The sequence below is a fragment of the Xyrauchen texanus genome, chromosome 7 (genome assembly GCF_025860055.1).
Source record: "Xyrauchen texanus isolate HMW12.3.18 chromosome 7, RBS_HiC_50CHRs, whole genome shotgun sequence".
NCBI classification, from domain to species: Eukaryota; Metazoa; Chordata; class Actinopteri; order Cypriniformes; family Catostomidae; genus Xyrauchen; species Xyrauchen texanus.
In genome coordinates, this window is record NC_068282.1 from 33,654,397 (window position 1) to 33,680,138 (window position 25,742).

A 25,742-nucleotide genomic window follows, 5' to 3' on the forward strand; every position below is an offset into this window, starting at 1 on the left:
ATAATGTTGTATAGTAGACAGTAAACTTGTCAAGGACAGATACAGCATAAATATTTACACACTTAACGTGTATCTCTCTCTCTCCGTCTCTCTCTCTCTCTCCAGTCGTTGAGTAGATTACTTTGCTGTGAATATATTGCTTAATATTTAAAGTTTAATATTTACATTTTGCACTAAGACTTTTATTTTTTGGACATGTTAATATTTATTAATATGTATTTTTTTTTTTTTTTATTTATTTTATATTTGAAAAAGGACCACATTGCCTTTAAGACTAATATGGATAATAGGTTACATGCTCTTTATTTTGACTAGGAGCGCCTGCTACACTGTGTTTTCTCCCTAATAAGCACTTAAATGTGTGGATGTCTTTTCAATGAGTTTTGGGTTCACTCTGTTCTTTTGGGTGAACGGGGGTGGGTTTTTACTGCACCAGATTCTTATTTTACACACTATTCAATTTGCATTTTTTCTGTTAATTTAGTGGAGGGACTACTGTTATACTTGCTCAGATCCTATACTGTCATGGCTGGATTCTGTTTTTGTTTTTTAAATAAAAAATTGTTAATATAGCCAGTAGATCAGCAGGCTGCAATATAAATTTTGTTAGCTGGAATGTTAAGTCCTTAAATCACCCTGTCAAGCGTAGAAAAGTACTTCAGCATTTAAAACAACTTAAAGTGGAGATAGCCTTTCTTCAGGAAACTCATTTATGTAAAAAAGACCATTTTAGATTGAAGTGTGAGTGGGTAGGTCAGTTATATCACTCTAATTTTAATTCTAAATCTAGAGGCACAGCAATTCTTATTGGAAAAAACATCCCATTTGAGGTTTCGAAGAATGTAGCAGACTCTACAGGTCGCTTTGTCATAGTAATTGGTAAACTTTACAACTTGCCAGTTGTCCTAGCTAATGTATATATGCACCAAATTATGATGATAGTCTTTTTTTCACAATTTTTTTTTCTAGATTACCAAAACTGGACACACACTATTTGATACTAGAAGGAGATATGAATTGCGTAATGTCTTCATTGTTAGATCGTAGTTCTATCAAAGCTACCATTCCATCCAAATCAGCTGATACTATTAAATTATTCCTTGACACATATGGGGTATCTGATGTCTGCCGTTTTCACAATCCTGGGTCAAGAAGTTATTATTTTTTCTCACCTGTTCATCAAACCTATTCACGTATAGACTATTTTTTCTTAGACAAGAATCTTCTCCCTTTAATTAGTTATTGTGAGTATCATGCTATTGTTATTTCAGATCATGCCCCGCTATCAATGACATTATGCATACCAGTTACATATGACGGATATCGTCCCTGGCACTTAAACACTTTGTTGCTTTCAGATGAAGCATTTGTTAAACTTATATCGTCTAAGATAATAACATTTCTTGAACATAACCAAACCCCGGGAATGCCTTTTTCAGTTATATGGGAAGCACTGAAAGCATATTTGAGAGGAGAAATAATATCTTATAATTCTTACATTAGAAAAGCACAAACAGCCAGACTTGAGGAATTAGAAAATGCTATACTAAAATTAGATGCAACCCTGACCCAGAAATCATCCCCTAATTTATATAAACAACGATTATCACTTCAAACAGAATATAGTCTTTTAAGTACTAAATACATTGAAAATCTGATGAACAAAACATGCTATAAAACATATGAACATGGTGAGAAGGCCGGGAGAGTTTTGGCTTATCAGCTGAGACAAAAGACGGCGGATCACACTATATCCCAAATAAAAGATAAATTAGGCTTTAGGTTTACAGGACACTCACAGATTAATCATTGTTTTTATGAGTTCTATTCAGATTTATATACTTTTGAATCCCATAAGGATAAGAAGCTGTTTTCTTCATTTTTTGAGAAGATTACCATTCCTCCAATTGACAGCGATTCAGCAGTTGAACTCGAGGCCCAGATGGGTTTCCGAGCGAGTTTTATAAAAAATTTAAGAAGGAATTATCTCTGCTCTTATTAAGTGTTTTTGAGCAATGTTTTTCTTCTGGTACACTACCTCCAACTATGCGACAAGCAGTCATATCACTCATTCTCAAGGAAAAAAAAGATCCTCTTGATTGTGGCTCTCCCTGCCTTTCGCCCAATGTTAGCTGGGATAGGCTCCAGCCCCCCGCGACCCTGTACACAGGATAAGCGGTTGACGATGGATGGATGGATGGATTGTGGCTCTTATCGCCCCATCTCTCTTCTTAATGTGGACAGTAAAATCCTGGCTAAAATGTTGGCTCGTAGGTTAGAAACTGTTCTGCCTTCTATAATATCCAGTGATCAAACTGGATTTATCAAAAATTGACAATTGTTTTCTAATATACGTCAGCTCTTAAATATTCTTTATGATCCCACTCCATCTGATGTCCCTGAAGTACTACTATCACTCGATGCCGAGAAAGCTTTTGACCGGGTGGAGTGGGACTATCTTTTTTATGTTTTGAATAAATTCGGGTTTGGTTCTTTATACATCCCCTCTGGCGGCAGTACGTACATATAATAACCTATCTCCCTTTTTCTCTCTACAATGTGGCACGAGACAGGGATGTCCGTTATCGCCCCTTTTATTTGCGTTAGTAATTGAACCACTAGCTGTGGCTTTACGTCAGCAGATTGCCGTTAGGGGAATTCACAGAAGAGCTATCGAACATAAAGTTTCTCTCTACGCAGATGATATGCTTGTATACTTATCTCATCCACTTACAAGTTTACCAGTACTGATTGGACAGTTAGATGTCTTTGGCAAAATCTCTGGATATAAAGTGAATTTACAGAAAAGTGAACTCATGCCTATGAATTTTATATCTCATTCAACATTATCTAACACTTTTCCATTTAAAATAAGTAAAGAAAAGTTTAAATACTTGGGTATCTGGATTACTTATAAATATAATCGACTCTATAAAGCTAACTTCCACCCTTTCATAAACAATTTAAAAGAGGATCTTGACCGTTGGAACCTGCTCTTATTATCTTTAGGAGGTAGAATTAATGCGGTGAAAATTAATGTGTTGCCTAGATTTTTGTTTTTGTTTCAAAGTCTTCCTGTTTTTTTAACAAAATCTTTCTTCATGCATATAGACACCCTGATATCTGACTTTATCTGGAATAGGAAAATCCCTCGGATATGTAAAGATATACTACAAAGACATCGTTCTTGTGGTGGTCTGTCCCTCCCTAATCTTCAGCATTACTATTGGGCTTCTAATATTAGATTTATGTTGTATTGGATCAACCCTTCTGATAACCCGGCATGGCTGTTGTTAGAAAAGGCTTCTTGTAGCCCCACATCACTACCTGCTCTAATTTGTACAAAGATACCTCTTTCTGAGTCATTATCTAGACATTTTTTAAACCCAATTGTTAGAGCATCTTTTAAAATATTGAACCAGTTTAGACGAGCTTTTTTGCTTCCTGATCTCTCAATGCATGCCCCTATTATGAGAAATCATATGTTTACTCCCTCTATTACAGACACTGCTTTTAATTGTTGTGCAGAGAAAGGACTTGTCATATTGAAAGATCTATATATTGATAATAGCTTTATCTCGTTTCAGCAAATAAGGGCAAAATATAATATTCCAAATACACATTTCTTCAGATATTTGCAGATTTGCAGTTTTGACATCTAACACTACTGACTTTCCAGTTCTACCTACTGAATCTCTACTTGATATCATTTTGAAAACCAGTCCACTCTCCAAGAATAACATAGGTCTGATATACTCTTTGATTTCCTCACAGAATTTAACTTCTTTGACAAAATCAAAGCAACAATGGGAAAGTGAACTTGATATGCAACTTTCAGAAGAAGTATGGCAAGATATTATAAATAAGATTCATTCAACCTCAATCTGTTCACGACATACAATTATTCAATGCAAAATAGTCCACCACCTACACTGGGCAAAAGCTAAATTAGCAAAATTTTCACCTAATATAGACTCCTTGTGTGATAGGTGTAGAGTTAATCATACACACATGTTTTGGTCATGTCCTAAGCTTGTTAATTATTGGCAATTAATATTAAAATAATTTTCAGGATTTCTGCATTTATCTATTAATCCTTCCCCCATTCTTGTAATATTCGGTTTAACTACAGAACTCTGTTTAGATAATAATGCTAAAAATATGATTGCTTTTTCAACTTTTTTAGCTAGACGTCTTAAGTGGAAGGACAGATCTCCACCTACTTTTAGTCATTGGATCAGGGATCTTATGCATCATCTTGCACTAGAGAAGATTCGATACTCCACTAAAGGCTGTAGTCAAACTTTTTTCATTATTTGGCAGCCAGTGCTGACTTATATACAGCAAATGGATCCAAATATAATTTTTCCTGTGTGATTTATTTATTTGTATTTTTTTATTTTATTTATTTCCCTCCTTATTTTCTTTTATCTGACCTTGTGATATTGTTACAGAAAAGCCTGTAAGATAATATGTAATGGTGCAGTGGGGATGGGGAGCTCTGTTGGAGCAAGATAATTGATTTAATCTTAATTTGTTTTTGAAATTTCTGTTATATTATGTAAAATATTAATAAAAAGACTTTGAAAAAAAAATAAAAAATTGATTCCATCTGAATAAAACTAGAGGAAAATTGAGAAGTATTCAAATTGAGAAAAGTAAAAGTTTAATCGCCAAAACACAGCAGTAGGATCTTTCAAATTCAATTTAGTATTTTTTACAATCAGTTAATTAAATATCAAACAATGCAAGATACATGTTTCAAATTACTCTTGCTGCTGAATAAAATGTTCTCTACTGCAGTAGTACTGTACATAACATGTACATGCAGTACACCACTTAACGCTGTACCTGAACTTAATCTGTGCACAGACGTGATTTCTCTCGAAAGGCACCAGGATCATTTGTTTAATAGAAACCTGGGTTGATTGATGCCATATTGGCATTGCTCTTCTCGATAACCTGTTTTATTTCGAATAGCCAGATGCCATCCCTTGTCCTGACTGTTTCCATCACCACCAACTCCTGCTGGTCAGGTCAGTCAGTACACGCATTCGACCACCACCAGGTTGTCTTCCATCAGTTCTGAGAGTATAATAGTATGCTGTCAATATTTCACTACTTTAAAAAAAAAATTATAATATTGTTCACTATTGTATACATTAATGCCATTTGTCCTGTAAAAGTATAGTTAATAGTTTGCAGACTTACCGGTTTTCTTGGCTGAATGTTCTAATGATCGAGCTGACCTCTGAACCACCTTTGTGGTTAGGCCTATGCTCACCTCTTTGGCAGGCTCTACGTCTTTGACCCTTTGCAGTTTTCCTCTCTTGCGGTCTATCCTTCTCTATATTTGCACATTGTAAATTCTTACACACAGTTCTACGTATTGGTAACCAATTGTGATTACCAGGTGAAAAAATAATTAGTGGGATTACTATGGGGTTATGGGATTATTATGTTTGGTTTATCCTGATTGAAAGCTCTTACAGCAATTAATTGATTCTTTACCAACACACAATAATCAGACCAGTTGAAAATCTATAGAAATACCAAATGATTAACCATTAAGATCAGTTGGATTAAATGATAGACAAATGTATTAAATTGAATGAGAACAAATCTAAATGAAAAATGTAATTACATTTACATTTATGCACTTGGCAGACGCTTTTATCCAAAGCGACTTACAGTGAACTTATTACAGGGACAATCCCCCGGAGCAACCTGGAGTTAAGTGTCTTGCTCAAGGACACAATGGTGGTGGCTGTGGGGCTCGATCCAGCGACCTTCTGATTACCAGTTATGTGCTTTAGCCCACTACGCAGCCACCACCATTGTAATTGTAATAGCATTATGAAAGACAGTTACTGTGAAAAGTAAATATAGATGAAACTTATTAGGTGTTGTGAAAAAGTTACTCTGTGATTTTGTAACACAAAAACTAATACAATTGAAAATAGGGATGCACCGATTACCACACTCAATATCTGCCAATCCCGATCTGACACTAGTGTTGTTTTTTTGCATCATCAGTTTACAATATCTTTACATAATTATGTGGAACTCATTGGGTGTACTCCTTTACTATGTAAAGAAACACAAACCTCTAATTACACATTATTTCAATATAAATGTATAGCTTATTAAGAAACACTTTATCATTAACTATTATACTGGATAATGTAGCAGCAAAATTAACAGTAATTCCAAATGTATTTTTTTTTTTGCAATTTATTTTTTAAATTTGTATCTGGACTTTAAAGGATTCGGATATCTTTTTTGTTCAATTTAGTTGTGAGATATCAGCTCACTTTTCATTCACACAGTTATTTATTTGGAACCCATGCAACTTAAATTATAATTTGTAAATAAATGATGATAGTAATATATTATATAATAGTAATATATATTAACAAAACCTCATAATGACAACGTGAAAGAAGTTTGTTTGAAATCGTTGCAAATTTATTAAAAATGAAAAATGAAAAAAAAAAAAGAAACAAAAATCACATGTACATAAGTATTCACAGTTTTAGCTCAATACTTTGTTGAAGCACCTTTGGCACCAATTACTGCCTCGAGTCTTTTTGTGTATGATGCTACAAGCTTGGCACACCTATCTTTGGGCAGTTTCTCCCATTCTTCTTTGCAGGACCTCTCAAGCTCCATCAGGTTGGATGGGGAGTGTCGGTGCACAGCCATTTTCAGATCTCTTCAGAGATGTTCAAGTCAGGGCTCTGGCTTGGCCACTCAAGGACATTCAGAGTTGTCCCATAGCCACTCCTTTGTTATCTTGGCGGTGTGCTTAGGGTCGCTGTCCTGTTGGAAGATGAACCTTCGCCCCAGTCTGAGGTCCAGAGCACTCTGGAGCAGGTTTTCATCAAGGACGTCTCCGTGCATTGCTTCATTCATCTTTCCCTCGATCCTGACTAGTCTCCAAGTTCCTGCCACTGAAAAACATCCTCACAGCATGATGCTGCCACCACCATGCTTCACTGTAGGGATGGTATTGGCCAGGTGATGAGCGGTGCCTGGTTTCCTCCAGACATGACACTTGCCATTCAGGCCAAAGAGATCAATCTTTGTTTCATCAGACCAGAGAATTTTGTTTCTCATGGTCCGAGAGTCCTTCAGGTGCCTTTTGGCAAACTCCAGGTGGGCTGTCATGTGCCTTTTACTGAGGAGTGGCTTCCGTCGGTCCACTCTACCATACAGGCCTGATTGGTGGAGTGCTGCAGATATGGTTGTTCTTCTGGAAGGTTCTCCTCTCTCCATATAGAAATGCTGGAGCTCTGTCAGAGTGATGATCGGGTTCTTGGTCACCTCCCTGACTAAGGCCCTTCTCCCCCGATCGCTCAGTTTGGCCGTGCGGCCAGCTCTAGGAAGAGACCTGGTGATTCCAAACTTCCATTTACGGATGATGGCCTCCATGGCCACTGTGCTCATTGGGACCGTCAATGATGCAGACATTATTCTGTACCCTTCCCCAGATCTATGCCTCGATACAATCCTGTCTCGGAGGTCTACAGACAATTCCTTGGACTTCATGGCTTGGTTTGTGCTCTGACATGCACCGTTAACTGTGTTGACCGTGAGGGGAGAAGGGGCTCCTAACAGACCGCCTGGAGACGGCCGCGGCTGCTCCGTTGGGGTGGATGGTAGTGGCGAGAACTCTACTACGGTAATATAAACAATATTTTCATGATTAACTTAAACAAAAGAAAAACACACACACACATGACGGACATGTCCGTAAACGATCTCTCTCGTCGCCCCCTCTGTCCGCAATCTGCCTTTATCCCTCTCGGAGGCTTAATTAGCCTGATAAGGGACCGGGTGTGTATAATCACGACCTGGCCCTGCTCTCTGCCCTGTCACAATCCCTAATTGAAAATATGCTTAAATGTTTGAAAAAAGTGAATTTTTGATGATCTGTTGTGAGATGAGTACTAAGAGTTTTGAATATGTACCACTTGTGAAAATAGTACCAAAGCAGTATAAAAAAGCAATAAAAAAAAATGGAAAATGAGTAGGATAATATCTGTTTGCAATAAATTAATAAGTATGCAAGTGAATAAATGCAATGCACTACAAAACAGATTCATTTATGTTATCCATTGTAGTAGTTGCTTTATATATTGAGTGTCAACTGTAATGTTTAATACCCAAGAACTGTTTTCACCCACAGCTAATTATCTTCCCATTCTCAGGTGGAGGTGGAGTCACAGCATCTGAAGAGAACCCCAGCAAAGAGACTCCACCACGGGGTTTCCGTGAGCTCAAAGAGGCCTTAAAGATTTTGGAGAGTCTGAAGAACATGACTGTTGAGCAGCTTTGGACCAGATCACCCACCTCTCCTACTCCGGAACCTACAGCTGCAATCGCTGCCACAATGCCTATTGATGCCAAACCCACAAAGGAAAAACGCTTCCTGGATGACCTTAAAAAACTTCAGGAAAACCTGAAGAAGACTCTGGACAATGTGGCCATTGTGGAGGAAGAAAAGATGGAGGCTGCTATGGAGGAGGAGAGCGCAACAGTGTCCGTGCCAGCTGAACCCCAGACGCCTGTGTGTTCTGAATGGCCCAGTGACACACCGGTTTTGTGTCAGCAGAGTGGAGGCAAACCAGGTGTCACCTTCACCAGTGCTAAAGGGGAAGTGTTTTCCGTTTTGGAATGGGCACCAGGTACAGACAATGTAATGTCAGCTGGGGGAGTAAGATTCCTTCTGGCTATACATCATAAATGTAATGCCAATATTAGTTATCTATGTGCAATACAAGTCATGTATTATTTGAGTAATCGGAGTAGATGTTAGTAGGCAATGTTTAAAAGTAAAGTATTTTAATTGAACTGTTAGATTAATGATTAAGTGTCTTTGAAGCCCATCCCAATTGACATCAGTGGAGTGGGACATCAGGCTAGACTGGATCTGGATCTAACATGCTCTGGTGATGAGACCATTATTAGCAAAGATGCAATTCACTTTAACGCAGAGTTATAGAATATGAGAAGTATTTCCAGTTCCGGCAGACCTGACTAATGCACCATAACTACAGGTTGAGGGATAAATTAGGTGCATGTCTGGCTGAAGAGATGAGTCTTTAGTCTAGAATTAAACTGAGTGTGTCTGAGTACTGAACAATGCTAGCAAGGCTGTTCCATAGTTTAGGAGCCAAGTAAGAAATGTTTTGTTTTGTATTGCACTGGCTGATGTGACAGTCATTCATAGACTGACTTAGTGGCTTAGATGCAGCACTTGCAAAACCAACAGTTTACGGTTACTGATGCCATTGTAGAAATGTGATATTCACTCTCCGTTTATTAATTCTGTGAGCATCCGATTGAGTAGTATTCTGCTCAAGAGATAACACTGACTTCACCGATGGTGTAAGTTGGGGGTGTTCAAATAAACAGCTGAAGGGGGGCATTTTCAGACAGCGGTTTAAATTTGGTGGTGCAGAAATTACATCAGCTTTAAACAAAACTTTAATTGAAGTGTATCTGCAAGAATTTGATCAATTAAGAAATACTGCAGAATAAACTATACATACAGCACAGTGCCTAAATTTGGTTCAGGCAGTTCTCTAAAGATGTCCCCTCCTGTTCTCCATAGACACACATTTATTTAAAAAAATGGAATTCCAGCCAGCAGAGGCGAAGAAGTTCTTCAGCACTGTAAGAAAAGAAATGGCCCTGCTGGCCACCTCTCTGCCTGATGGGATTATGGTGAAGACTTTTGAGGACAGAATGGTAAATAAACTTGGCACACACACTATGAAAGGCAGTTTCTACTGCTCTTTGTGGTCTCGATGAATGCTTTTCCCACCAAGAATGCTATGAAAGATTCTAAAGTATGTTTAATTTAGAATGTATGGAAAACAATTCTGAAAATTTCTCAAACTATGATTTGTTAGGGAGAATTATATTTTTCTTTTTGATTTAGCCGATCCTGTTTTTTCTCTTTAGGACCTTTTCTCGGCTCTCATTAAGGGCCCAAACCGCACGCCCTATGAGGACGGACTTTTCCTCTTTGATATCCAGCTCCCTAATATCTACCCTGCTGTTCCTCCTCTCTTCCATTACCTTTCTCAGTGCAGCGGGCGACTTAACCCAAACCTCTATGATAATGGGAAGGTCTGTGTTAGTCTGCTTGGCACCTGGATTGGAAAGGTGAGCTTACGTACTCTTGGTCTCATTTCTGACAGTCCACTACCTCCTGTGCACTCCTTTTGGTCATTCTCCTTGATTTGGTCATGTCACTATGATGGAGAATCTTCTTTTTGTCCTTGCAGTTTTTTCTTACAGGGGTAATATCTAGTTTAACATTACAATTTTCCACCCTCTCTCTGATCCCTAGAATTAATAGGACTATTTTTTCCTGCTGTACATTTAAGGGCACCTACACACTACAGTTAACACTGGGTCAGAGAATGCTGCAAAGGCATTGATTTCAATGGGGACAGTGTGTCAAAGACGGAGAGGGAAAACGGAAGGGTTTTGATTGTGACACTCTATCATGCGACCAAAGTTGAGGACACCGCAAAACTACAGTGAAAAGAAGAGATATTGATCTGCAATGGCCATAAACTATAGGCCTACTTCTGTTTACTTTATATCTGTTTACTGACTAGAAGTACAGTATAATGTATTAAATATAATTAAAAAAAATATATATAAATAAAATACGGAATAATAATAATAATAATAATGTGAAATATTTGGTTATTGATTCGTTGTCATTCTTTCATATTAAGTTAAAATGCATCTATGGGTCTAAGCTTCATCTTAATATAGATAATATTTTGTTCGCTTGTACTTGATTTAAAATCTTTTTTTAATAAGCCTTTTAAACTTTTTATACTATTATTGGGAAGAGGAAATTTCAATTAGGCTAATAGTGACAATGTGCACTGCAGAAAGCTTGCATATAGCCATTTTTGACAGAGATCCTGATAAAAGGCAAAATGATCGGGATCGGCCAATCAGGTGACAAGAAGATCGGTATCGACTGTAAAAATCCTGATCGGAGCATCAATTTAAGTGTTTTTTCTGATTATCCTCACTAACAAGTGGCTTTCTTGTGGCCACAAATCTGTTAAGTACCAAACCTGTAAATTCTTGTTGTATTGTGTGTGTGGAAATGCTCTAATACTATTAAACATAGCCGCGAGTTCTATTGTCGATGATTTACGAAGCGACTTTACCAAGCACCGATCACGTTCATTGAAGATTTTTTTCCGACCACATTTCTTCTGCAAAGCTATTTGTTCCCACTATCCTTCCAGGTCTTCATTATGCGTTGGACTGTTCTTAACCCAATTCCAGTGATTTCAGCAATCTCTTTAGTTGTTTACTTTGCTTGATGCAGGCCAATAATTTGCCCCTTCTGAAACACAGTAACATCTGTACAACAATCATGGGATATGAGTAGCTCCTCACTGCATCAGTTATGGTTCAAATAATTTTTGCCATCTGAAACATATTAATCACTGCAATAATTATCCAGTCATAGGTTCTTAAGTAAGAGATCAATATCTCTTGACCTTATATATATGGGTCATTATACGAAAACGTGCCATTTCCCACTTTTAATGTTTCCCACAAAGTACTGTTTTGAAAATCTTTAAGCCCCTTTTTGGATGAAGTAGATCCTTACCTCTCAGGAAAATGTGCCGTGCCATCTCAGGCTAGCTTATTTTTTTTAACTTTTTTCATATAACCAACGTAAATGTGTGTGTTTGGTCAACCCTGTTACCGACATATTATTTACTTTTTGAAAAGGTTTTAAATACATGTATAGTTCAAATATGATATACTGTGAAAAATAACCCCCCCCCCCCTGTTATATTAAGAGTGTTTGTGAATTGAGAATATTGAAAGTTTGATTTTTTTTAGTGGATGAATACGTTCATTTGCAAATGACACTCTCCCAGCATCTTCTGTTTTAAGAAAAATGTATGGAAACAAAAATAAAACACCTAAATTCAACTTTGAGTGGATTATTAGACTCTCTTACTAAACATATACAATTAGTTGATTACTTTTTTATTTTCATTTTTTAAATGATATTAGAATATTATACAAGTAACAGGGTTGACACATCAGTAACAGGGTTGACAACAGTTACCGTATTGGTGATACTGCTTGTTTGAGTAACAGTTATGGGTGTAATGGAGTCTTAATTGGACATTAATAAACCTTAAATTCAACATGACTAATCAATATATTTTGGAGACAGCTCTTTTGAGATATTTTAGCATAAAAATTATGAAAAATGATGATGATTCTGCGGATGTAAATGTAAACCAATTGTTTTATTAAAACAATTACATTGCAATTAAATGATCAATTGAACATGTTTGCCTTAACAGAATAAGCAAAAACCACTAACGATCACTTACTAAAGGCCACTATAAAAAAGTATAAAAAACAAAATGCAGATCATATAATGATTATGTAGGCATTTGGTGAGTGTGTTGTGACATGGAGGAAGTAAACTGGTGAAATATCTTATGTCTAGAGAAATTGGGTTTAAAGATTAGACACATATCGACATTTCAGAGTGGCCATTTCCTGCTTCTATCCTGAAGGTAAATGGTGATGCAGCGATTAGTCGTTAGTCCTCAACTACATCCACAACAACATTTTAAGTACTGTCGCTCAGAACCGGAGCAAAAGGACTCGGTAAAGGAAAAGCTAACTGTTGAACATGTTTGGCCTTAACAGAATAAACAAAAGCAACTAATGATCACTTAATGTAACATTCCTGTCTGCCTACCCAACAAGTTTTGACCAGATGTCTTTCCGTATTTCTACGTGCCGTGCTGTTACATTAAGAGGAGCAGGAATTATTCTTAAAATGTCATCAAGTATGTACCAGATGCCGTCCTCACGGGCTGGCCAGAAATATCTATTCGGGCCAACACAGTGCATGCACTTCACTTGGGCATATCCTTCATCTTTTGCCACGTTGATTCCTGGGTAGATCTCCTTGTCATATGTCAGGACACACCATTTTCATAATCTGGTCGTCATTCCAGTCGATCTCCTGGGGTCCCTGAATTTCTTCTGTCAGGTGCTCCTCTGACTGGATTGGTTGAGGTCTGACTGGTGTGCTTGAGGTAGCTGACAGTGGAGGGAAGGAGAAGTGGTGAGTGTTGAAACATGTGCAGGACAGGTTATTCAGTGTAGCACACAGACAGCTGACATTCCTGGAGATCAAGTGGCCTTTTCTGTTGGTGACTACTTGGAGTATTCGCATTGTCCCATGGACGGTGCGAATGTTACGGTATGCATCCACAATATTCTCGGTTTCCACATAAAAGAGCTTCACTGTGGTGCCAGTGGTCAGTAGCGCTCGGTAGAGTGTGATGGCATCAGGGATGTCACGCCCTTGACTCACAATCTGATCTGCCAGTCTTTTTAACACTCCCCCAACACCATCAGGAGCACCCTTGCCGTGGCTCACTTCAAAGAAATTCCAGGTGCCACTCTCAAAGCCCCTCTTGCTCAACTGCTCAATTACCTTTCTGCCTGTATTGAGTACAAGGGCCATCACTGAAGAAGTGGACCACAGACAGAGATGGATGATGGGCTTGTATGTAGTCCAGTACTGGTTCAAGATGTTGCCAGATTGCCGGTGGACCTTTTTGCTTGGATTGAGAGATGGTGCAGAAGCAGAGAGGGCTAGCATTGTCACCAACATATAACACACCTGTGTGCATTGTTGCCTGTTGGTGTGAGGCACCGAAATGTACAGCCTGGATCTCAGCACTGTATTTGCACAAGTAGTTTTCCGAGAAGTCCACATGTATAATGCATTCATGTGAGGACAGACTTCTCTTTAGTTTTCTGGAGAATGATAACTGCTGCTTGATGTTGAACACATGCTTCTTGAACTTATGCAGCAGGCACGCAAAATGCTCAATGAGCTCCTCTAAAGAGCTTTCGATTTGTTTTTTTGCTGTCACTTTGAATGACACAGCCTCATTTTCTTGTGGCATTCTGTTCTTCTCTTTCTCCTCCAGTACCCACTGTGTGTATGTTATATGCATTGGTAACAGTATCCAGTGGGAAGCTTTTCAGTTTGCATTTGGGACACTCTCCATACATGCACTCCTTACTGCTGGTGCTGCAAGATACCTCCTCTATTAGCTTCTCAAGGTTTGAGTTGGGAAGCAAATTTAGTTGCTTCAACTTGTCAACCACAAAGCCGAGGTTCTCATGGATTTTGCACATGCAAGTATCTCTGTCTTGAATGGTTGGATGTACAACCCAGAAGGGACGAAGTCCGCAAAAGAGAGTGTAGAACAAAGCTCTGTTTGCATTTTCAGACTGAAACTTTCTGTGAAGGTTTAACATTGAATCAACAAGAAATCTCTTCTGTTTTTTTACTTTGTTTCACGTTATTGTCTGTTTTCTCCCAGTGGTGACCCGACTGACATCAGCCTTCTATGATGACATCATAGAAGGCTCTGATACTTGATTTTATATGTGCTGGAATGCGGAACTAATTAATACATTTTCAAATGAGAGATAAATATTGCATTTTAACAAATGATTTTTCTTATAAACTATGTCAATATCTATGAAAAAAACCTAGACTTAGATTTTGGTGGGCTTAATAGGTACACTTGGCACTCCCCATCAGTCATTTAGAACTGAAGAAACCTCTTGGATGAGAGGCAAAACATCTTCAAATATGGAAGTACCAAGTCCAGTTGCCCTTGATTTAACCCTTCTTGGGTATACAACATGGGTAAGACACACAAAATCATACTTTCGTCAACCCTGTTACCCTGGAATGGTAACAGGGTTGACGGTAACAGGGTTGACGGTAACAGGGTTAACGAAAAATGTTATTGGCGGCCATTACTAGCCATGAGGTATAGGTAATGACGCCACATTATGTGCCTTAATGAGAGGCTTAAATGTTGTTATATATGTACATTTTTAAATATGTACAAATAACTTTTTAACGTATGCTTTTCTGGTAACAGGGCTGACACAATGAGCGTGTCCCCGTCTTTCAGACATTACATAAACTCAAATAAAATTCATAAAAAGAAGAGAACACTTCTACCATCAACTTCATGAAAGGCAGATGATGTCACTTCCTGGAACTGATGCAACTTTTGGAACAGTCCATTATCTTTAAAGAGGTGTTTTCATAAAAAGTAACAGGGTTGACGAGAACCTAGGGACCCGACTAAATTGTGTTTTATTTTTCACAATTTGACATGTTAAGAATAAAATCCATTCATGACTAATGAACTGACACTTAAGGCTTTATACAAGTATATGTTTTTTATGATAGTTTGACTTTTTTGGCCTCGATAGCAAGTAGAAGTAGAAAAATCATACTGAGGGACAGGCCATTTTCAACATTTCTGCAAGATGCTTTGCACAAAAATGTGATTAAAATCCTTTAAAATCAAAAGATACAGAAATTAATTTATTCTTATATTATGAGACATATTATGGAAACTAAATTATAAAATATTTTAAGAAATAATAATGGAAGGTTGGTTTTATATGTATACTGTGTGTATATATATATGTATATACAGGTGAAACTCGAAAAATTAGAATATCGTGCAAAAGTTCATTAATTTCAGTAATTCAACTTAAAAGGTGAAACTAATATATTATATAGACTCATTACAAGCAAAGTAAGATATTTCAAGCCTTTATTTGATATAATTTTGATGATTATGGCTTACAGCTTATGAAAACCCCAAATTCAGAATCTCAGAAAATTAGAATATTTTGAAAAGGTTCAGTATTGTAGGCTCAAAGTGTCACACTCTAATCAGCTAAACACCTGCAAAGGGTTCCTGAGCCTTTAAATGGTCTCTCAGTCTGGTTCAGTTGAATTCACAATCATGGGGAAGACTGCTGACCTGACAGTTGTGCAGAAAACCATCATTGACACCCTCCACAAGGAGGGAAAGCCTCAAAAGGTAATCGCAAAAGAAGTTGGATGTTCTCAAAGTGCTGTATCAAAGCACATTAATAGAAAGTTAAGTGGAAGGGAAAAGTGTGGAAGAAAAAGGTGCACAAGCAGCAGGGATGACCGTAGCCTGGAGAGGATTGTCAGGAAAAGGCCATTCAAATGTGTGGGGAGCTTCACAAGGAGTGGACTGAGGCTAGAGTTACTGCATCAAGAGCCACCACACACAGACGGGTCCTGGACATGGGCTTCAAATGTCAAACGTCTTACCTGGGCTAAAGAAAAAAAGAACTGGTCTGTTGCTCAGTGGTCCAAAGTCCTCTTTTCTGATGAGAGCAAATTTTGCATCTCATTTGGAAACCAAGGTCCCAGAGTCTGGAGGAAGAATGGAGAGGCACACAATCCAAGATGCTTGAAGTCCAGTGTGAAGTTTCCACAGTCTGTGTTGGTTTGGGGAGCCATGTCATCGGCTGGTGTTGGTCCACTGTGCTTTATTAAATCCAGAGTCAACGCAGCCGTCTACCGGGACATTTTAGAGCACTTCATGCTTCCTTCAGCAGACAAGCTTTATGGAGATGCTGACTTCATTTTCCAGCAGGACTTGGCACCTGCCCACACTGCCAAAAGTACCAAAACCTGGTTCAATGACCATGGTATTACTGTGCTTGATTGCCCAGCAAACTCGCCTGACCTGAACCCCATAGAGAATCTATGGGGCATTGCCAAGAGAAAGATGAGAGACATGAGACCAAACAATGCAGAAGAGCTGAAGGCCGCTATTGAAGCATCTTGGTCTTCCATAACACCTCAGCAGTGCCACAGGCTGATAGCATCCATGCCACGCCGCATTGAGGCAGTAATTAATGCAAAAGGGGCCCAAACCAAGTACTGAGTACATATGCATGATTATACTTTTCAGAGGGCTGACATTTCTGTATTTAAAATCCTTTTTTTTATTGATTTCATGTAATATTCTAATTTTCTGAGATTCTGAATTTGGGGTTTTCATAAGCTGTAAGCCATAATCATCAAAATTATATCAAATAAAGGCTTGAAATATCTTACTTTGCTTGTAATGAGTCTATATAATATATTAGTTTCACCTTTTAAGTTGAATTACTGAAATTAATGAACTTTTGCACGATATTCTAATTTTTCGAGTTTCACCTGTATACTGTATATATATATATATATATATATATATATATATATATATATATGTATGTATGTGTATATATGTATATATGTGTGTTTTTGTAGTCTGCATGTGCTGCACACTTCAGAATGAACAAGAGGCAGGCTCTCATAGTTCACACACACCCATACACAGAGATTGTGCGTAATGCTCATGATGTGGTGTGGACAGTGTATTATCTGCTGTGAATACTCACACAAACTACTTCTCTGCTGTGCAGTTCTGAGATTTTAGCTCCTGAGTATTTAAGAATTTCATTTGGAATGGGGATCTTATTATAAACTACCATCTAAAATGCACAGAAATTACTCAAAAGGTCCCCCAATATAAAAGTTTTAATTAACCGGATGCGTGAAATTCGACTATAGAAAAATTGTACATTCAAAGTAGTATATAATAAATAATATAATTTAACAAATTATTAGGGGTTCAAGTTTCAAAGGTGCTGGAACCCTTTTGTATTTGTTCTAATTTTCGTATTATTAAGTTGGCTTGTGAGAGCCAACTTACTGAAATTCTATTTAAACTTATTATTATTATTATTAGTGGTGCTTGCCAAAGGCAAGGCATCACTATTGTTATTCGCCATACTTATTATTATTAGTGGTGCTTGCCAAAGGCAAGGCATCACTATTGTTATTCGCCATACTTATTATTACTATAATTAGTGGTGCTTGCCATAGGCAAGGCATCACTATTGTTATTCGCCATACTTATTATTATTAGTGGTGCTTGCCAAAGGCAAGGCATCACTATTGTTATTCGCCATACTTATTATTATTATTAGTGGTGCTTGCAAAGCATCACTATTGTAATCTCACATACTTATTTTTCTTTTTCTTATTATTATTAGTGGTGCTTGCAAAGCATCACTATTGTAATCTCACATACTTATTAGTGGTGCTTGCAAAGCATCACTATTGTAATCTCACATACTTATTAGTGGTGCTTGCAAAGCATCACTATTGTAATCTCACATACTTATTAGTGGTGCTTGCAAAGCATCACTATTGTAATCTCACATACTTATTATTAGTGGTGCTTGCAAAGCATCACTATTGTAATCTCACATACTTATTATACTTTTTATTTTTATTAGTGGTGCTTGCAAAGCATCACTATTGTAATCTCACATACTTATTATACTTTTTATTAGTGGTGCTTGCAAAGCATCACTATTGTAATCTCACATACTTATTATACTTTTTATTTTTATTAGTGGTGCTTGCAAAGCATCACTATTGTAATCTCACATACTTATTAGTGGTGCTTGCAAAGCATCACTATTGTAATCTCACATACTTATTTTTATTTTTATTTTCTTCTTTATTATTATTCTATCTCCGTACAAAACTTCGGCACCTAACTCGTCCCGCACCGTTTGGCGTAGACCCACAAATGAGGTGTCAAATCGAACGGCCTATTGAGGACACGTGTGCTATGACTTTTATAAGCGATCGGAGTACGGTATTTGCCCCAGGGGCAAAAAAGCGGCGAAAAATCCCATAGACTTAACATTGTGACAAACTTTGAGCGTCACAGCTCCGAGCGAGGATTTCACAGAAACGTGTGATTTGCCACATTTGAAGAGGCTGGCAGGCTCTGTAAGAGCATACCTCAATATGGGGTAAAAGTTGCACCCCTGGGGGGCAGGAGCTGCCCAAAAATGCCCCAATTGACTTATAATGGTGTAGGACGGCCCATGAAATGAAAAGGCATAGGGATTTGTATTGAACATAGCTCTGGATCACAGTGTCATAGAGACAATGGGGTGGGCTCATTTTACTCAGACGACCAATCAGTCTCTCAGGATCATTGTGAAGCTATCAAGCCACGCCCTAGCAACCATTAAGAGCACCTTAGCAACAAGTCCCATAGACTTCTATTGAAACAGATCAAAGGGATATCTCCGGATAGAAGTGTCATAGAAACACAAGGGTGGTCTCGTTTGACTCGGGACAGCAAACAGCCAATCATGCATCAAATCAACACTTCCTAGCCCCTCCCTAGCAACCATTGTCGAGCACCTTAACAACCAAAATCCATAGAGGGATATCTTCCATTCTGAATGTCACAGAGGCATGGGAGTTGGTTTATATCATTCATACTGACAAGCAGCCTTTGGAGATTCATGATTGGCAGCTGCCAAGCCACTCCCTAGCAACTAAACAGAGTACCCTAGCAACCGTTTAGCAGTAACTATATCTCTGCACCAGAAAATCAGAGAGACTTCTGGGTTGATTTATTTCAATCAGGATGGCAAGGAGACTTGATTAGTATCACTATGGTAACTGCCTAGCAACCAGATGGGGTTACCCTAGCAACCGAGTAACAAATCACATATCTCTGCATCAGAAAAGCGTAGAGACTTCCGGGTTGACTTATTTCAATCAGGATGGCAAGGACACTTCATTAGTATCACTATGGTAACTGCCTAGCAACCAGATGGGGTTACCCTAGCAACCGAGTAACAAATCACATATCTCTGCATCACAGAAACATAGTAGACTTCCGGGTTGACTTATTTCAATCAGGATGGCAAGGACACTTCATTAGTATCACTATGGTAACTGCCTAGCAACCAGATGAGGTTACCCTAGCAACCGAGTAACAAATCACATATCTCTGCATCAGAAAACGTAGAGACTTCCGGGTTGACTTATTTCAATCAGGATGGCAAGGACACTTGATTACTATCACTATGGTATACTGCCTAGCAACCAGATGGGCTTACCCTAGCAACCGAGTAACAAATCACATATCTCTGCATCACAAAAACATAGAGACTTCCGGGTTGACTTATTTCAATCAGGATGGCAAGGAGACTTGATTACTATCACTATGGTAACTGCCTAGCAACCAGATGGGGTTACCCTAGCAACCGAGAAACAAATCACATATCTCGGCACCAGAAAACAGTACAGACTTCCGGGTTGATTTATTTCAATCAGGATGGCAAGGACACTTGATTACTATCACTATGGTAACTGCCTAGCAACCAGATGGGGTTACCCTAGCAACCGAGTAACAAATCACATATCTCTGCACCAGAAAAGAGTACAGACTTCTGGGTTGATTTATTTCAATCAGGATGGCAAGGACACTTGATTACTATCACTATGGTAACTGCCTAGCAACCAGATGGGGTTACCCTAGCAACCGAGAAACAAATCACATATCTCGGCACCAGAAAAGAGTACAGACTTCCGGGTTGATTTATTTCAATCAGGATGGCAAGGACACTTGATTAGTATCACTATGGTAACTGCCTAGCAACCAGATGGGGTTACCCTAGCAACCGAGTAACAAATCACATATCTCTGCACCAGAAAAAAGTACAGACTTCCGGGTTGATTTATTTCACTCAGGATGGCAAGGACACTTGATTACTATCACTATGGTAACTGCCTAGCAACCAGATGGGCTTACCCTAGCAACCGAGTAACAAATCACATATCTCTGCATCACAAAAACATAGAGACTTCCGGGTTGACTTATTTCAATCAGGCTGGCAAGGACACTTGATTAGTATCACTATGGTAACTGCCTAGCAACCAGATGGGGTTACCCTAGCAACCGAGTAACAAATCACATATCTCTGCACCACAAAATAGTACAGACCTCTGGGTTGATTTATTTCATTCAGGATGGCAAGGACACTTTATTACTATCACTATGGTAACTGCCTAGCAACCAGATGGGGTTACCCTAGCAACCAAGTAACAAATCACATATCTCTGCACCAGAAAATATCACAGACCTCTGGGTTGATTTATTTCACTCAGGATGGCAAGGACACTTGATTACTATCACTATGGTAACTGCCTAGCAACCAGATGGGGTTACCCTAGCAACCGAGTAACAAATCACATATCTCTGCACTAGAAAACAGTAGAGACTTCGGGTTGACTTATTTTACTCAGGATGGCAAGGACACTTCATTAGTATCACTATGGTAACTGCCTAGCAACCATATGGGGTTACCCTAGCAACCAAGTAACAAATCACATATCTCTGCATCAGAAAAGCGTAGATACTTCTGGGTTGGTTTATTTCAATCAGGATGGCAAAGACACTTGATTATGATCACTATGGTAACTGCCTAGCAACAAGGAGGGGTTACCCTAGCAACCGAGTAACAAATCACATATCTCTGCACCAGAAAATTGAAGAGAATTCTGGGTTGATTTATTTTAATCAGGATGGCCAGGAGACTTGATTAGTATCACTATGGTAACTGCCTAGAAACCAGATGGGGTTAACCTAGCAACCGAGTAACAAATCACATATCTTTCCACCAGAAATTTGTAGAGATTTCGGGTTGACTTATTTCACTCAGGATGGCAAGGAGACTTCATTACTATCACTATGGTAACTGCCTAGCAACCATATGGGGTTACCCTAGCAACCAAGTAACAAATCACATATCTCTGCATCAGAAAAGCGTACAGACTTCTGGGTTGGTTTATTTCACTCAGGATGGCAAGGAGACCTGATTACTATCACTATGGTAACTGCCTAGCAACCAGATGGGGTTACCCTAGCAACCGAGTAACAAATCACATATCTCTGCACTACAAAACAGTAGAGACTTCGGGTTGACTTATTTTACTCAGGATGGCAAGGACACTTCATTAGTATCACTATGGTAACTGCCTAGCAACCATATGGGGTTACCCTAGCAACCAAGTAACAAATCACATATCTCTGCATCAGAAAAGCGTAGATACTTCTGGGTTGATTTATTTCAATCAGGATGGCAAGGAGACTTGATTAGTATCACTATGGTAACTGCCTAGCAACCAGATGGGGTTACCCTAGCAACCGAGTAACAAATCACATATCTCTGCATCACAAAAACATACAGACTTCGGGTTGACTTATTTCAATCAGGATGGCAAGGACACTTGATTAGTATCACTATGGTAACTGCCTAGCAACCACATGGGGTTACCCTAGCAACCTAGTAACAAATCACATATTTCTGCACCAGAACATTATACAGACTTCTGGGTTGATTTATTTATGACCACAATTTCTGTTCTTTTCAAGCAGGCTATTTGGCGAGTTTTGCCACGGCAAGCACCACTCACATTTTCTTCAGGAAATGTACCTATCTAGTTAGTGGTGCTTGCAAAGCATCCTATTGTAATCTCACATACTTATTTTATTTTTATTTTTCTTTTTATTATATCTCTTAACAAAACTTGGCACCTAACTTCGTCCCGCACCGTTTGGCGTAGACCCACGAATGAGGTGTCAAATCGAGCGACCTATTGAGGACACGTGTGCTATGACTTTTATAAGCGATCGAGTGCGGTATTTGCCCCAGGGGCAAAAAAGCGGCCGAAAAATCCCATAGACTTAACATTGAGACAAACTTTGAGCGTCACAGCTCCAAGCGAGGATTTCAGTAGAAGCGTGTGATTTGCCACATTTGAAGAGGCTGGCAGGCTCTGTAAGAGCATACCTCAATATGGGGTAAAAGTTGCACCCCTGGGGGCAGGAGCTGCCCAAAAATGCCCCAATTGACTTATAATGGTGTAGGGCGGCCCATGAAATGAAAAGGCATAGGGATTTGTATTGAACATAGCTCTGGATCACAGTGTCATAGAGACGAGGGGGTGGGCTCATTTTACTCAGACGACCAATCAGTCTCTCAGGATCATTGTGAAGCTATCAAGCCACGCCCTAGCAACCATTAAGAGCACCTTAGCAACAAGTCCCATAGACTTCTATTGAAACAGATCAAAGGGATATCTCCGGATAGAAGTGTCATAGAAACACAAGGGTGGTCTCGTTTGACTCGGGACAGCAAACAGCCAATCATGCATCACATCAACACTTCCTAGCCCCTCCCTAGCAACCATTGTCGAGCACCTTAACAACCAAAATCCATAGAGGGATATCTTCCATTCTGAATGTCACAGAGGCATGGGAGTTGGTTTATATCATTCATACTGACAAGCAGCCTTTGGAGATTCATGATTGGCAGCTGCCAAGCCACTCCTAGCAACTAAACAGAGTACCCTAGCAACCGTTTAGCAGTAACTATATCTCTGCACCAGAAAATCAGAGAGACTTCTGGGTTGATTTATTTCAATCAGGATGGCAAGGAGACTTGATTAGTATCACTATGGTAACTGCCTAGCAACCAGATGGGGTTACCCTAGCAACCGAGTAACAAATCACATATCTCTGCATCAGAAAAACGTAGAGACTTCGGGTTGACTTATTTCAATCAGGATGGCAAGGACACTTCATTAGTATCACTATGGTAACTGCCTAGCAACCAGATGGGCTTACCCTAGCAACCGAGTAACAAATCACATATCTCTGCATCACAAAAACATAGAGACTTCGGGTTGACTTATTTCAATCAGGATGGCAAGGACACTTCATTAGTATCACTATGGTAACTGCCTAGCAACCAGATGGGCTTACCCTAGCAACCGAGTAACAAATCACATATCTCTGCATCAGAAAAGCGTAGAGACTTCGGGTTGACTTATTTCAATCAGGATGGCAAGGACACTTGATTAGTATCACTATGGTATCTGCCTAGCAACCAGATGGGGTTACCCTAGCAACCGAGTAACAAATCACATATCTCTGCATCACAAAAACATAGAGACTTCGGGTTGACTTATTTCAATCAGGATGGCAAGGACACTTGATTAGTATCACTATGGTAACTGCCTAGCAACCAGATGGGGTTACCCTAGCAACCGAGTAACAAATCACATATCTCTGCACCAGAAAACAGTACAGACTTCCGGGTTGATTTATTTCAATCAGGATGGCAAGGACACTTGATTACTATCACTATGGTAACTGCCTAGCAACCAGATGGGGTTACCCTAGCAACCGAGTAACAAATCACATATCTCTGCACCAGAAAAGAGTACAGACTTCCGGGTTGATTTATTTCAATCAGGATGGCAAGGACACTTGATTAGTATCACTATGGTAACTGCCTAGCAACCAGATGGAGTTACCCTAGCAACCGAGTAACAAATCACATATCTCTGCACCAGAAAACAGTACAGACTTCCGGGTTGATTTATTTCAATCAGGATGGCAAGGACACTTGATTACTATCACTATGGTAACTGCCTAGCAACCAGATGGGGTTACCCTAGCAACCGAGTAACAAATCACATATCTCTGCACCAGAAAAACGTACAGACTTCGGGTTGATTTATTTCACTCAGGATGGCAAGGACACTTGATTACTATCACTATGGTAACTGCCTAGCAACCAGATGGGCTTACCCTAGCAACCGAGTAACAAATCACATATCTCTGCATCACAAAAACATAGAGACTTCGGGTTGACTTATTTCAATCAGGCTGGCAAGGACACTTGATTAGTATCACTATGGTAACTGCCTAGCAACCAGATGGGGTTACCCTAGCAACCGAGTAACAAATCACATATCTCTGCACCACAAAATAGTACAGACCTCTGGGTTGATTTATTTCATTCAGGATGGCAAGGACACTTTATTACTATCACTATGGTAACTGCCTAGCAACCAGATGGGGTTACCCTAGCAACCAAGTAACAAATCACATATCTCTGCACCAGAAAATATCACAGACCTCTGGGTTGATTTATTTCACTCAGGATGGCAAGGACACTTGATTACTATCACTATGGTAACTGCCTAGCAACCAGATGGGGTTACCCTAGCAACCGAGTAACAAATCACATATCTCTGCACTAGAAAACAGTAGAGACTTCGGGTTGACTTATTTTACTCAGGATGGCAAGGAGACTTCATTAGTATCACTATGGTAACTGCCTAGCAACCATATGGGGTTACCCTAGCAACCAAGTAACAAATCACATATCTCTGCATCAGAAAAGCGTAGATACTTCTGGGTTGGTTTATTTCAATCAGGATGGCAAAGACACTTGATTATGATCACTATGGTAACTGCCTAGCAACAAGAAGGGGTTACCCTAGCAACCGAGTAACAAATCACATATCTCTGCACCAGAAAATTGAAGAGAATTCTGGGTTGATTTATTTTAATCAGGATGGCCAGGAGACTTGATTAGTATCACTATGGTAACTGCCTAGAAACCAGATGGGGTTAACCTAGCAACCGAGTAACAAATCACATATCTTTCCACCAGAAATTTGTAGAGATTTCGGGTTGACTTATTTCACTCAGGATGGCAAGGAGACTTCATTACTATCACTATGGTAACTGCCTAGCAACCATATGGGGTTACCCTAGCAACCAAGTAACAAATCACATATCTCTGCATCAGAAAACGTACAGACTTCTGGGTTGGTTTATTTCACTCAGGATGGCAAGGAGACCTGATTACTATCACTATGGTAACTGCCTAGCAACCAGATGGGGTTACCCTAGCAACCGAGTAACAAATCACATATCTCTGCACTACAAAACAGTAGAGACTTCGGGTTGACTTATTTTACTCAGGATGGCAAGGACACTTCATTAGTATCACTATGGTAACTGCCTAGCAACCAGATGGGGTTACCCTAGCAACCGAGTAACAAATCACATATCTCTGCATCAGAAAACGTAGAGACTTCTGGGTTGATTTAT

The 25,742-nt window shown here is 39.1% G+C and overlaps 1 protein-coding gene across 4 annotated transcripts in view; it reads left to right on the forward strand.

The window, feature by feature from the left end:
• LOC127647069 ((E3-independent) E2 ubiquitin-conjugating enzyme-like) overlaps positions 1 to 25,742 on the forward strand; it is a 119,593-nt gene that overhangs the window by 63,458 nt on the left and 30,393 nt on the right. For 3 of the 4 annotated variants that reach the window (XM_052131143.1, XM_052131145.1, XM_052131146.1), the window contains exons 16-18: positions 8,214 to 8,690; positions 9,620 to 9,756; positions 9,973 to 10,176. In XM_052131143.1, the coding sequence (XP_051987103.1) occupies positions 8,214 to 8,690; positions 9,620 to 9,756; positions 9,973 to 10,176 (818 nt within the window). Of the gene's footprint in view, positions 1 to 8,213; positions 8,691 to 9,619; positions 9,757 to 9,972; positions 10,177 to 10,400; positions 10,527 to 25,742 lie in introns of those variants that run through there. The other variant, XM_052131147.1, reaches the window with a different exon arrangement.